Below are 15,528 nucleotides of genomic sequence, written 5' to 3' on the forward strand. Positions count from 1 at the left end.
GTGTCCTAGTTTTAAAAAATAAATGATTGAAATAACTGGCCAATTGCTGTCATATAAGAGGAACAAAATACTTCTGGACATACTGTATTGAAGAAAGAAGCAACTTCAGGATAAGTAAGAGTAACTTCACTTCATGTCGGGTACATTGTACTGCCGGTCGTGGGGCTGTCAGTGTTGCATGCTGAGATGTGGAGTTTGTTACAATGAACAAGATAAATAATCTTTAACATTAAGATTTATATGGTAAAAATGATATTCAGGTCGTTTAAGAGTAACAAGGAGAAATGAAAGTGAAATAAAAATAAATAAATATAAAGACTATATGCAAAAAGGATTTTATAGACCATCACATTCCTTCTATTTCGCACACACACACAAATGCACACACACACACACACACACACACACACACACACACACACACACACACTTGTCTTACTATCCTTCCACTGACATAATTATTAATCCAGTTAAGTAATACTATGCTACACCTAAGATAAGACAAGATAGGACAAGACAAGATATGGTAAGATTAGACAAGACAAGATAAGACAACATATGATAAGATAAGACAAGACAAGACAAGATAAGGCAGGATAAGACAAGATAGGACAAGACAAGATAAGACAAGATACAATAAGACAAGGCAAGATAAGACAAGATAATACAAGATAAGATAAGGCAATATAAGATAAGATAAGGCAATATAAGTCAGGACAAGATAAGGCAAGATAAGACAAGATAATATAAGATAAGAGAAGGCAATACAAGATAAGATAAGGCAATATAAGACAGGACAAGATAAGGCAAGATAAGATAAAACAAGATACGGTAAGATATGATAAGATAAGGCAATATAAGATAGGATAAGATAAGATAACATAAGATATGATAAGACAATATATGATAAGGCAAGATAAGATAAGACAAGATAAGTTTAGATAAGTTAAGATAAGACTTTATTGATCCCAAATGGGTGATTAGAGCAGCATTCATAAAAGACAAGACACAAAGACACAAGAAATAAAGTAAGAAAGGTAAAACTATCAAAACATGTATGCGTCGAATAGATATTAACAATAAACCTGTATAGAACTGTGTGTATCATATACATCTATAGCTATGCTAAGGTACAGGAAGTACAGTATATTGTGTTGCAGTTCTATACAGTGTAATAGTAATAAATCTGACTCTAACCTTAATCTCAGTAACCAAGGAAACCTTTTGGCTTTTTTTAGTTTTTAGTTTTTGTTTAACTCACTGTTAAATCCCAACATTTGAATGACTTTTATCACAAGACTTTTGAAGTATTGTAAAATAAATGTTTCCTTGCCAAGTAATGAACAGAATAGAAAGGAAAAATAATAATAAATAAAATGCCATCAAGCACAGGTCTTATAAAATATACAGTTCCTGTTTCAGTGATGCACTCCTAACTGTACATTTCATTCTCAAATCTCTCCCCATCCATTTCAATTCCATAAGCAAACAACACGCACGGATTGTGCGCAAATCTCCCATAAGCCCATGCAATTACAGAACAGGACAGGTCCTTTAGATCATTTGCAGAGAGGACGGCGTAATTTATGCTTTGCTAATCCTGCAGTGTTTTACTATTCTGTAAACGTTTGTGCGGTTTTTAATGCAGGTCTGCGCACTACCAGGTACCTCACCAGGCCACTGCCCAAGCACTATTCATCTCAATTTAGCCCCGCTCGGCTGCTCGTCTCAACGAGGAGGGAAAAATAGATGTCTTCTGTCGCACAGCTAATGCCTCTCAAATGCTGAATGACCGTATGCATTTGGAGCTGTCACTGGGGGATATGACATCCCTTATGACTGAGGTTATAAAGACCTTGCTCGTTTGAAGCCAGCGTTTTGACCGATGGAAGAAATTAAGCAAATTATCCGGCTTGTGCACGCTGTGCATTACAGACAGGAAAGCCAGGCTGACATTTCCAAAGTACAAGCTGAAGATGGCTACCGTCCTTTCTGTTGGACCGTGTCATGCTTGTGAGAATTTTAGGCTTCATCTTTTTTAGCTCTGAATATGAGGACACTGAATAAATTACCAGTACTTTCTTTGGGCTGTCTGCTTTTTCATTGCTGTTGTTTGAAATTCTGCCTGTACAGAACTATAAAATATTCAGGTCATATCAAAAACTGGCAGGCTGTCAGTGAGATTAAAAAAAAAAAAAAAAGCATACAGTAGGTTAAAGGGAAAAAAAAGACAGAAGAGAGACAAAACAGCACAGGCAGTACTGAAAAAGTGGACATTTAAGCTTTGTACAAAATGCCACTGTGATATAAATGTGTATTAACACTTAAAACATAGTGCTGTTGAATTCTGTAATCTGATTGGTCGAAGGTATTGATTCATTTTCTATAACAGCAGCTCATTAGTCGATAGTAGTTCCATCTGCAATTTATGTCTTTTTTGTTTATGTAACTGCGCCAGTTCTAATAAGTTAACATTTCTATAGTAACAAATTCGCATGTTGTATTTTTTTAACATTCGTGGAAGAACAAGATGTTTATTTAGCATTCATGAAAGGAGTCTCCAGTGCCAGTGCTTTGCATATCAGTCAATAAGGTTTCCATCACAGGAATGTCTTCATAACTGGAACACTTTCCGTTTTTTCAGTAACATGACAAGCTTTGTTGTTATTGTTGTTGTTGTTATTGTTGTTGTTTTCCCCTTATTAACTTAAAGAGGGATGAAAAAAGAGAAGCTGGTGATTGGTTGTCTGTTTATAGCTGTTATAATGTACAGTAAGCGATAAAAAGAACTAACTTGCTTCACAATCGCGCCACAACATTAAATGTAACCATAAACTGAAAAAAATATGACGTGTCGTTCTTTAATTAATTTAGTAACGCTTTACCATGACAGTACACTAATAATCATGCGCTAATACCTGAATTAATACTCACTTATGATATAATGATGAGTTTAGGCGTGCACTAATCATGAACTAACCTAAACTATGACCTGAGTCTTGTGAATTCATCTGTGAATAACGACCAGCTTACTGTAAGTACATGTTAGTACTTAAGTATTTGTTAGTTCATGCATTAATAAACATGTAGGGGTAAGCTAAATCAAAGATGCTCTATAAGAAAGAATATGAATTACCCGTGCATATTTTCGAACAGTTTATATAATTTGCCATATGCAGCTGTGTGTACACAAACGTCATTAGATGGTGCTGGATTACGTTCATAATTTACATTGTTCCTCCGTAACGAACGTAGAAAGACACATTAATAATACACAGCGATAATTTCATCTCAGAGCCATCCAGTGATGTTTGTTTACACAAAAAAATTTCAAAATAGCTTTGGGTTAATCCACACCACCCTGGCATTTATTGTTTTCTTATTACAGCACACCCAAAGTATTCATTATAACCTGATGGAGACAGGAAGCATGCTATTAGCCCGCATCCCAATAAAATGCTTCTACGAGAAAGCAGTATGACATGAGAGCTTTATAAATAAAGGACAAAAAATAAATAAAATAAAAAAACGCTGCTCTGAAATGATCTAGCTACTTTAAACATTTACGTTACTTAGACTTAAATCTCCAAATTCAAGGTTGTATAAAGTGTTTCAAAATAAATCCAAGTTTTGTTCGCCCCCGGTCTGAAAGCTAGTATTGATTTTCTTTTTGAGTCCACCATGTCTTCTTCCATTTACGGGACAGAAAGTCATCAGTCAGAGGTTTCCGGGCTCTGATACACAGCGTTCCTGCCAGGCTGAATTTATGGCCTGGCTCAACTATCATTTGAAGTGTCTAGTCTTGTCACAAAGGGAAGCAAGGATGCCTGTGGCGGCTCTGAAGGGCAAGTCAACTTATAATTGCCAATAAATATAGAATTTAAATCAAATAATCCCATCTTAAAAAGAAGAGGTGCAACTTGAAATAAAAACATAAAAAGGAGCGAGTTGAACTTAAAGAGCCAACATCAGTGTTTGTCTGAACTTTATCTTCAGGCTGCTGAGAATGTAGATGTGTTTTAGTGCTAAGTGCATGGGCCCCTTTAACTACGATAGAACCTCCATAACATTCATAAATGTGTATTTTTACATTTTTTTATATAATATTTTTGTAAGGTTTTTTTTATACCTGAAAATTCCACCAACAGGTCCGAGTACATTATTTCTACACCTACTTGTTTTTGAGTTCCTGCTAAAATGTAAAGAACAAAAGGAACTAAGTCTTATTTCTCAAGGCTATAACTATAAATGGATAAAAAGTACGTGTTTAATAGCGTTGGACAATTGCTGTGCCGTTCCGTTGTTGATTATTTTCCTATAACAGCATACCTCTTTGTATTTTGTTCCTTACATACTGTATTAGCAGATTACATTGAAAAAAACAACAACAACGTGCCAGGAAACATGTCATGGCTAATACTGTATCTGGCTTTGTTATTAGGCAGTAAGGAATAAATCTGTAATGATCTGAGGTCCATTACTTCAGACGTAATATTAACTTTGATCAAATTTTGTCTTATATGTTTTGTAACTCTTAAAAGATGGGAGACTCTTTTTACCAGAGATCAAAAAATGTAAATCTCCACCTGTTTTGGGGGTTCCCTTGTTCAGCATTGAATTTATTTATGATGTCACACTCCACAGTAGTGCTTAATGGCTCATATGATAGCATTTGCAGTGTATCATAAGCATTTCTTTTTACCTAGGTTTAAATTTAGTAATTTTATTGTGGCAGTTGTATACAGAGTTCTACTATCAAAAAAGCTTTAGTCGTGCTGTCTGTTTTATTTCTGTATCAGTGTTATTATGGAGAGGTGGGAATTGTTTGTCCAGCAGGGGGCTCACACCACTCACCTTTCCCATCATCCTACTCACCAGTAGCTGAACGCAGCGTCACGATACTCTACACACAGAAACCCAACAGCGTCCTGACTAATCTTATAATTGACTCGTGTCGATAAAATAATTAATTTGTTTATACTGATTGAAAATGTCCGATCAATCAATTTCCATTCTGCTGGTGTAATGGATCATCAGTGTACCATGAGAAAGGGTTTTTTTTTAAAAAAAAAAACAAAAAACACACAAATAACCAGCACATCATGTGTTAAATAAGCGTCTAATCACATGTAATTGGAACTCAGTCTCAGACTTTGTGTTTTGTATGAATCTGGCTTGTTAGTGTTGTGCAAATTGGAAAAAGTCGTTTTTTGCTAAGACATATTTGTGTTAGAAATCTACCAGATCTAAATCTGGTTTAAAAATAAATAAATAGATAAATAAAAAACACTGGCTGCATCAGAAGTAACACAAAATGTTTTCTTGAATATGATCTCAGAGTCTTCTCTGTCCACTTGAAATAGCCGTGTTATGAATATATGACCTAGATTCAGATAAAAGGCCATTTTTATCTGAGTGCTACATGACAGGGTTAGTCTTTTAAACCAGAAACTCAGATCTCCTGAGAACTGTTGGCACAGACCATTCGTTTTTTGGACTGAATCATTTCACCACGTCTAATCCAGCCCAATCTAATGCGCTATATTGTTCCTTTGTGAAATCAATATATGTAGTAGAATATGTGTTTATGTTGCACAATAAAGAGTAATTCAACAATGAGGTTGCTTCCCTTAAACCGCAGCTGTGACGAGAACACATCTTTAATCAGAAAGCCTGAAATCCCTGGTTGAGTAAGGCGATAGTCTGAAAAGTAGGACGTTTTATGTCCGTGTCATGGTGATACGGCGACGGCTATCCTAACGGGTGTGCCCGAGTATGTTTAAATTACCCCAGATAAGACTCTTATCTGAAATCATGGCCATGTTATTGTTACGATCAAGGAAATGCCTGCAGATTACATTTTTTTAATTTAAAAAAAAAAAAACATTAACTGGGTGTGCCTTTATAGGAAAATAATAGGAAAATAATCAGCAAGAGTGATGTGATACAGAATTTTGATTATTAATAACATAAACCTACAGATTTTGTTAAATGATGCATGGAACTGGATCAACTGGAAAAATCCAGATTGGCTGCTAGCTAAAACACTGTAGCTAACTAAAGCGAAAACACCAGCTAGTATCATGATTAGCAGGTTCGTTTTCACATCGAAAAATTCCTTACAAACTTGTGCTAAAAACTCAGAAGAATCAGCTAAAGGCCCAGCAGATTTATAGCAGAGCTTGAGGCAGATACAGCACCTAAATGCAACAAAACCTAACATGTCCAGCTGCAATGGGTGAGTGATTTTTTTCCCCTGACTGGTGTTTGAGCATGACAGGAAGCTAATGTTCCTCATATAGAGTTGCATAGCTGGAAGCCAGCATCCAGACACTTTAGTTATTGTGACAGGATGATCACTTCTCAGATGAGACTGTAGAGTTAAACACAGCTCGGTGTCAGGCCAGTAGAAATACAAGGTGCTGCTAATTATTTGCTTCACTATTTACATCTCGTCAATGGCAGACTTTTTTTTCTCTCTGCCTGCTAGGATTTTCTTGCAAGCAACGTTGGCACGCTCAATAATGGTGATACAAAAGAGAAGAGTGGGATTATTTGTTGTCTGTTTGTTCAGTTGACTGAAGGGAAGACATTTAAAAAGGGAAGAAATAAAGAGTGCTACTTATAGAGGCCATACCACAAGATGAAAACCACTCATCTGTAGTAAGAATCAGAAAGCCAGATTGGAATTTGCAAAGAAACACAGAGATGAACAAAAAAAGTTCTGGAAACAAGATGAACCTCTACCAAAGTGATGGAAAGGCCAAAGTGTGGAGAAAGAAAGGATCTGCTCATGATCCAAAACATCTGTGAAGCATGGCGGAGGTAGTGTTATGGCTTGGGCTTGCATGGCTGCTTCTGGAACATTCTCACTAATCTTTACTGATGATGGTAGGAACAGAATAAATTCAGAAGTTTGCAGGAACATTCTGTCTGCCAATTTACAGAGAAATGCATCCAAATGAATTGAGAGGAACTTCATCATGCAGCAAGATAATGATCCAAAATACACTGCCAACTCAACAAAGGACTTTATCAGGGGAAAAGTGGAAGGTTTTAGACTGACCAAGTCAATCACCAGAACTTAACCCAATTGAGCAGCATTTCACCTCCTGAAGAGGAGACTGAAAGGAGAAACCCCACATTCAACAACCGAAAAAGGCTGTGGAAAAGCTTCACAAAAGAAGAAACCAACAATTTGGTGATGTCACTGAGACGCAGACTTGATGCAGTTATTGCAAACAAGGAATATGCAACCAAATATTAAGTGTTATTTACCTTAATTTGCTTCAAGACTGATCTGTTCCTATACTTTTGCTCGCCTAAAAATCAGGTGGTCTGATACAAAAGTTTCTATGTTTTATGTCGTTTAACACATCTAGGTGTAAATACCAGGAAATAAAAGCTGAAATCCTAACCTCTCGTCTCATATCCATCTTTCGGTCTCAAACCCAAATGTCTTTGGCTCTACAGCAGAAACAAATGAACCGGCCTTGCCGTTCCAATACTTTTGGAGGAGACTGTATAATGGTCGATTATTAGTTACAGCTAGTCCTTTATGCTATGCAGTTAATATTTGATGTTTTTGACATTACTTACAATGTTAGTTACTAAAGCTTTGTTATCTTCTTGGACAGTCCATTTGAATAAAGATGAAGTTAAAAAAAAATTATATATATTTTGTTCTTGTTGAATTTTTGTGAAGGAAGAAATTCCAGCATAACAACTAAAATAAATTCATCTTACCTGTAGGCTGAGATTTACACAGTGAGGCCTTTACTTTTCACTCAAGTACAAAGAGTCAGTTTATAACACTGCCCCATGACAAATTCTAACCAAACAATCACACTAATGTTTTTTTTAAACATCTCTCAAAAACACCTTAAAATCACACAAATAAATAGTTTCATAGCAACGACATGGCGTTTAAGTGTGAGTTTACTACTACTTTGTTTTGCTATTAATTCGCGCTTTATATCACATCTAAGGAAATGGTACAGAACTGCTTTGAACATACTTTCATTCATTACTATGTAAAATTTAATTTAATCCCAAACCGTGTTTATACAATTAACAATTTATTACACTCCAGAACACAAACATTCAAATGCTCTGTGATGTACACATCCGCTCAATATTCTGAGACATTAATAAGATGTTTTTTAGTTATCGGATAACACTCCGTAATGTTAACCAGGCCTTTATTCACATACACAACTAGTAAACTTCATTTTGACAGTGGCTAATCTAAGACCAATTTTGGAAACCTGAACAAAAAAAAGCTGAAACTTTCTAAATCCCGAGAGCTGTTATTAATGCATGATCTGCATGGTATTAAACAACAGGGAAACGTTATAACTGGCAAAGGCGCAGTCGTGTGTGCAGCCTTTTGCTACTTTAGCTCATTTCAGAAATTCAATCAGCGTGGGCACAAGCTGGCTAAGTCAGTCTGATGTCAGCCAGAATCACAAACGGCCTAGTTTAAAGAACTGAGTCAGTATACTGGCATTTCTGAGAAAAAAGCTAATTCATATTAGATTTATAACCAATGATAACACACTGTATTTGTTGGATCTACTAATATGATATTTGTGCTACAGAATATGGCACCCACTCTACTAAAGAACATACACAACAGTTCACTCGGCTCAGTCACACTCTCAGAAAGACAAAAAAATAGCCAAGTAAAACCGAGGAATTATTATTTCTTAAAAGATTATTATTATTATTATTATTATTATTATTATTAGTTTAACTATACTATTAAACAGTTATAAACAGTCACTCAATACTCACCAGCTTCCATTTTTTCTCTCATGAAGTTAATAATAGAAAAAATTACCAAGCAGCTTAATAAGAAACCGCAAGACATAACGACCTCCGTCCTTGAGTTTTCATTATCTGAACATTTAAACCAACAGCTTTACCTCTGACTGTTACAAAGGCTGCTCTGACACTGGAGACTCCTTCCAATCCAAATGGAGAACTCAGCAGGTGGTATAAATCTTTATAAGTTATAGAAGATATAGAAGATATACTCTATCAACATGGAATTTGGCATGTTGATCTCTTAGTGGTTTCAAGTTAATGGTTGAAGATGTGTTGAGGTAGCGCAGTCTAGCTCTTGCCGCAGTTCCCATAAAAGCCAAATACAGTGTTGTCTATCCACTTGCGAAACCTTGACACAGCAGTGTAAACTCCAGGATACCGAGGATCTGCACAACCGTTGCCCCAAGACACGATCCCGTAGACAAGACCTTCACACACCAGTGGCCCGCCAGAGTCACCCTGCAAAGTGGAAAGTGTTATAAACCCTGCACAAACGAAGCAAGCGTCAGTATCCTAAATGCTGAAATCACACGCTAAAACTGTTTATATATCTCCTATTAATTCAAATTCTATATACGTGTCTGTTAATCTTGATTAAGTGGTTCTCCGCTTGTTCACTCTGGTTACATCTGAGATCTGTAGTTACTTTCCTATCTAATAAGCGAGCTGCTATGACTACATAGATTGTAGCACAATTTGGTTCTATGATTAAAAATCCATAATGCGACAATTATTTTTTAAATAATGTCACAAATCTTTAAAAAATACAAGCTTACACTGCAAGCATCCGTTCCTCCATCAGCATAGCCAGCACAGATCATGTTTTCCGTGATGTTGCCATCGTAGGAGTCCGTGCTGTTGCAGTGGGCGCTGGAGACAATGGGCACTGTGGCGGTGTGAAGAGATGTAGGGATACCCCCTGTGGGGCTAGTGAATCCCCAGCCAGATACACGACACACGCGACCCTCTGCAATGTTGTCACCTTGACGGGGCAGCGGTGCAGGGGACACAAAGTTATTCACAACCACTGGAGTCTGCATCTGCGTGGGAGAAAGAAGCAGTATGCATGAAAAGTTGCAAAGGTTAAGGTTAGAGTTAAAGCAGTACCATTATTTATGACATCATTCATAATGCAGCCTTCAAATGGGGCCAAAATGAACAAAAATTCCCCAATGCCTTTTTAATATCACAGTATGTTGCATGATATTTTTTTTAAATCACCATATAAAAGAGCAGCCAGTCTGAGGATATTTAAATGCCAAATACCATTGGGTGAGACAACACTGTTTTCAGTCACTGGAGCAGTCTTCTTCTCTGGGGTCAAGTTTAATTCACAGTTATTAAGTTACGTAAGTGACATTCAAACCATGAACACTGAAAATGTGAAGTGATGGAGGTTTTAGCAACAGCAACAGCTAAAACTTTGTCTTCGAATGCTGTGAAAAGCTCTTTGAACAGCACATAAAGGCACTCTCGACAGAGTTATGTTGATGTTTGTAGTAATTGAATCTAGACTGCCTTGAATTCAGGCCACAGTACAAAAGAACAGCAATGTATTACAACCCTTCAGTTTACTGCAGAGGACACCAAGTCTGTGTGAACCAGGAAGTCAGATGGTGGACCTCCCAGAATCTAACACCTCGGTATTTTTCCAGTTCCTTACAGCAGTAAAGAAAACCCAAAAGCCAAGAAAAGACAGCTAAGAGTTTCTTTACAGTGCTGGATCAATGGCATTTGGCTACTGATCAGAAGTTTGTGCTTACAATCAACTGTATGCCACTTTGGATAAAAGCATCAGTCGAATATTTACACTCCTCACTGAGGTCTTTGGGAATCGGTTATTACCATTGCAGACCCTTTGATAGAGGCGGTTTTCACACGTTGGGCACGTTTGCTGTGGTCCGAATCCAAGTGGGATTGTTCCTGGCGCCCATTGATCTGGTTTCGTCTCATTTGATTCTATCAAGCCCCAGTGCTTTTGCGTTCATTTTACGTCATCACACGAGTGCATGGAGAACTTAATGTACTTAGTGTCCTGAGCAGTTTCAGGTTTCACTTACTGTAACACAGTAATATTGTGCCTCATATCAGGTCATTTACAGAATGCATCACTTTCTGAGTCCTACAACTATGCTGAAACCCTGGATCGTGATTTCTTCTTTTGGAAAACCCTAAACTTCAGTATATTCAAAATTCAGATAAATATCCCAACAGTTACATTGGCTATGCATTTCAGAGTGAATAAAGCATGAGCTTCCCAAATATAAAGCAGCATAGAGCTTTACCTCACTGGTATTAGTAGTAGTAGAAGTTGTAGTAGTATTTGTAGTAGTATCAAATAATTCATTTTTTATTTATTTATTTTTAGGTATTCATTATGTAAAGCATAAAACACATCACGATGTTCTGTTATCATGATAAGATAAAGAGTCTTTATTGATCACGTGTACATTACAACACAGTGAAATTCTTTTCTTCGCATACCCCAGCATGTTAGGAAGCTGGAGTCAGAGTGCAGGGTCAGACATGATACAGCGCCCCTGGAGCGGAGAGGGTTAAGGGCCTTGCTCAAGGGCCCAACAGTGGTAGCTTGGCAGTGTTAAGGCTTGAACCCCCGACCTTCTGATCAGTAACCCAGAGCCTTAACCGCCAAGCCCGCACTGCCCCTCTAACAATCCACAGGGTGATGAGATATATCCCGATTCAAAATGTACTGTTACCGTCCTGAATGCCATTTTCCTCTTATACCACAGCAATGTGCCAACGCTAACATCTAATCATTTGTATCCATTTATAGTTACATTTAATGTTCTGGAAACTCTGCAGAGTTGAACCTTTACATTCCCTCACTTTCTCTCGAAGTTAACAACACAACAAAAACACTGCTTGTTACAGAGAATCTGCAAAAGTTTAAGTACGGTTTATCTCTGACAGTTACAAAGCACTAACACTGGAGACTCCTTTCAAAAAAGTCTCCTCACAGAGAGCTCCAGCATATCAACTACTACGCACATTTTTAAGTCTGTTTACATGGAGTATCCACCATACTGTACAGGTCCGCGTGTAAGCTGTTACTAGCAACGATAATGTGTTAGGACGATCATTTCTGTGATTTGGATGACAGTCAGAACCGATGTGTTGAAAATGAATCAGCGCTTTCTGAGACCTAGTGAAGGCTGTGAATCTATTCAAGTGAACAGCAAATCATGAATTTAACCAATTAAGTCCCATGGAACAGGCCAATGTGTGTTTTCATCTGGCTTGAAGATGAAATTGTGTAGTCTCTTACCTTGATGAGCATGATGTCTGCGTTGTTGGTGGTTTTGTTGTACTGTGGGTGAGGTACTAGGAGCTGTGGCGATCGGTACTGTTCTGTCCCTTCATACACACTTACAGAATAATCTCCAGTGACGATCCTCATATTCCCAGCCCTAGTATTCACAACACATAAAATTCATCACGTTCCTCCAGAGAAGGACAGGGTGGAAATGTGACATAATACTGAAATATGGAATTTGATTAGCTTTCCTACAGCTACAAACATAAGGGTTAACTATTCCGTATGATTAGTTCACATTTTATGCAATGTTCTGAATACAAACCTGAATATTGCACAGGAAATCAGGCATGCAAAGGTTGCACATAAAAGTACAGCACCTTTTCTCTGCTGCACTTTTTCTCTTTGAGATTGAATGCGTTTATTACATTTTATTACGCTTATTATTACACTATATATATCCAGAGGTCACAGTCAACAAACACAAGCACTATCTTAGAATATCGAAATTACAGCATGCTGTTTCATTACGGTTTATTACTATATGTTTGATTCGAATTTTTTTGAAAGATTTATTTTGAAACTTTATATGATTTTTATTGCTACCCTCAAACATTTAACGTTTTTGGGTTTTTTTTGTGCTAGAACATTTTTACCTCTTCTATGCTTTTAGTGTACTTTATTTCCAAAGTCACAAATCCTGTGCCCTAAAATTTAACTCCATATCTCCTTCTTTCTCTCAGAGTTGGATGTTTATTATGATTCCCACCGGATTATTTTGGATTTTTGCCGAACAAAGCGCAACAGCACAGACATCGTTCCTAAGAAAAATAGACAGAATGGTAGAAAGAAGCGAGGCTGAATCTGACTTCTTTCTATCCCAGACTGGAGATTCATACAGACTCATCAGTGACATTAAATGAAGTCACACGCCCATAGATTTCATTTCCATTTGAGACGATACTTTACTGAGCCACTTTTCCTATCCCTGCATGTGTATTGATCCCTGCATCAAACTGTGACTATGGTTGTCCACAATACTTGGATTATTTACTCTAGCAACTTTTTCCCCCTAGAAATGTAGGAGAAAATGCAGCTGTGTATCTACCTTTAAGAAAATGCAGCTGTAAATCTGCCTTTAAGTGTACCTTTGTTGTACGTGTAATGATCTGAACAACATAATTCGTATTATGTCAGACCTTGTGCTATGATGCATTGCTCAGAGTTTAATATCACTGGGATGGATCGTTTACGTCCATAAAAGCGCTACAGGAGATATTAGTCAGAGACGATAGCGGTGGTAAGAATTACAGTGCCACATTATACTGTATAAGTATACCTGAATGAGACCTGTTTAGGAAGCTTACCCTACATTGCAGTGTGCTGCTGTGAGCACCCAGTACTTGTTAATCAAAGTGCCGCCGCAGAAGTGCTGTCCAACGATGGTCTGGATGGACACTATGTACTTGATGGAGTAGGGCGCAGGGGCGTAGCCGCCTATTATCCGGCCCTGCATGGTCTCCTGACCTGAGAAATACACAGTGGGGTTAAACAACATAGTGCGTTATTCTGTACTATACTGTACCACAACTCATATAGTACCAACAAACATTACTTCAGACTTTTGCTCTGTTGGAGAGCTTAAGAGTGTAAATGAAATAAATCTGAATAAATTCCCTGTCAGTTATGTTTCCTTGATTATAAGTGTCAAGTCAGACGCAAAATGTCGCTCCTGAGACCTCAATTTAGATATTTATTGACATTTTCATGATATATGATGTGAAGGAGAAGGTAATGAAATGCTTGTTTTAACTGTCCACGTGTATTGTAATGTAATTTATCTTATTCGATACTTCTATCATCACATCACCCATCCCTAGTGCTAACTCATCTATGGCTATCTCCATCTCAGCCTAAGTGAGCATAAAAGGGAGGCGAGGTGTAACCTAACCCACAGTTTCAGGTTCTGAGTGCTAATTTGGTCACAATTTGGTAACTCGATCCTCTACTATAGTTCATGCCAAACAATACACTAATGCTCACATCTACTACTATGAAGTGATTCTCTCCCCTCTTTACAAACTGTGATGTCCTGATGAATACCGTATAACATCCCATAAAGTGGCACCATACAGCTGTAGCTGCCCTGTCCTTGAACATAGTGGCCTTGTAACAGTGATTGGATTGAAACTCAGTATGCAACAGAGCACCCAAAGGCCTGCAATCTGACGAGAGTGAAATCTCAGAGAATCTTATCTTACGTTTTTTTTTCCTTCAAAGAACATTTCGGAAAGAAAGTGAACTGCCTTCTCGAAAGGATGATCGTGTATGCGTTTGAATCCGTTGTGAACCAAACAATAACACAATTGAATCATGAGAAATTTATTGTGCCTTAATTAATTAATTAATATTTTTGCATTATTAAGATCAAGAGAGAGAAAAAAGATGAACTGGTGAGTGATAACAGGAGCAAACTTGTCTTGCTGACATTCCATGATATTAAAAAATAAATAAAGAGCATGACATGTCTTTCATTAATATATATATATATATATATATATATATATATATATATATATATATATATATATATATATATATATTTATGGTAAATCACTGATGCTCAGTAGTAAGAGTACAGGATGTCCTGTGCTTTGTTTTGATTTGTTTTGTTTCATATCCTAACGCTATGGAACTGTTTACTGAAAATGTGCTTATCTTTATTCTTATCCTCACCATCAGCTGAACCTCAACTTCAGTTTTAGCTCATAAATAATGGCACCACATATAGAGTAGGTCATTTATATAATACATCTTAGTCCCAAGCAAGTCTACCTGTGCAACCTAAAAATTGCTTTACAGCCAGAGAGTTGGAACAGAGCAGAAATATCCCCAAACGTGCTCAGAATTTGGGAACGGTTCTTCATTCCTAGATCTGCTTTTGCCATCAGTGCATATAAGAGGTTCGGTTAACAGCTCTTTACCTCACTTGTCATCATCATCAGGCTTCTGGCTGTGTAAAGCAATGACATTTCCATATTATAATGTGTGAAAGCATTGTCTCGGGATCCACATTCCTGTAAAATTCATGCCTGCTTAATGGTTACCAGCTGATTTCATCTCCATAAATTATACAGTATTATACCTAGTATTTGCTTTGGGCAAATGGATTTAGCTTTTTAAAAAAGTCGCTTAGATGTTATGTGCAATTTAATGGTACATTAACATAAGAATACAGTAACAGCCAGAAATGAGACACGATATATACTAAATATTACAATATTGCTGTCGATATATTTAAAGGCTCATCTTCATGTGACTTGATAAAGATAGGCTTTCATTTTCTGGCATAAATGATGACAGCTTAATTTATACTTCTGTCTAAAAATCAATGATTAATAAAAGCAGACCTGAGAATATTC

At 37.1% G+C, this 15,528-nt stretch overlaps 1 protein-coding gene across 1 annotated transcript; it reads right to left on the reverse strand.

Moving 5' to 3' along the window:
- Window positions 1-9,020: 9,020 nt before the first annotated feature.
- Window positions 9,021-14,168, reverse strand: zmp:0000001088 (trypsin). The gene is made up of 4 exons (XM_053643459.1): window positions 13,474-14,168; window positions 12,119-12,260; window positions 9,606-9,869; window positions 9,021-9,288 (listed from the first exon to the last, which is right to left on the reverse strand). Exons 1-4 carry the CDS (start codon window positions 13,662-13,664, stop codon window positions 9,118-9,120), a joined length of 768 nt encoding a protein of 255 aa, XP_053499434.1. The 5' UTR covers window positions 13,665-14,168; the 3' UTR covers window positions 9,021-9,117.
- Window positions 14,169-15,528: the final 1,360 nt, after the last annotated feature.

The sequence above is a fragment of the Ictalurus furcatus genome, chromosome 15, assembly GCF_023375685.1.
Source record: "Ictalurus furcatus strain D&B chromosome 15, Billie_1.0, whole genome shotgun sequence".
Lineage (NCBI taxonomy): Eukaryota > Metazoa > Chordata > Actinopteri > Siluriformes > Ictaluridae > Ictalurus > Ictalurus furcatus.

Excerpts from the sequence above, each read along its gene's own strand:
- zmp:0000001088 (XM_053643459.1), bottom strand. The coding sequence starts at position 13,664 with ATGTTGTTTAACCCCACTGTGTATTTCTCAGGTCAGGAGACCATGCAG. Across the intron at positions 9,870-12,118 it reads CAGACATCATGCTCATCAAG|ATGCAGACTCCAGTGGTTGT; the intron begins GTAAGAGACTAC and ends TCTCCCACGCAG. Across the intron at positions 9,289-9,605 it reads GAGGAACGGATGCTTGCAGT|GGTGACTCTGGCGGGCCACT; the intron begins GTAAGCTTGTAT and ends TCCACTTTGCAG.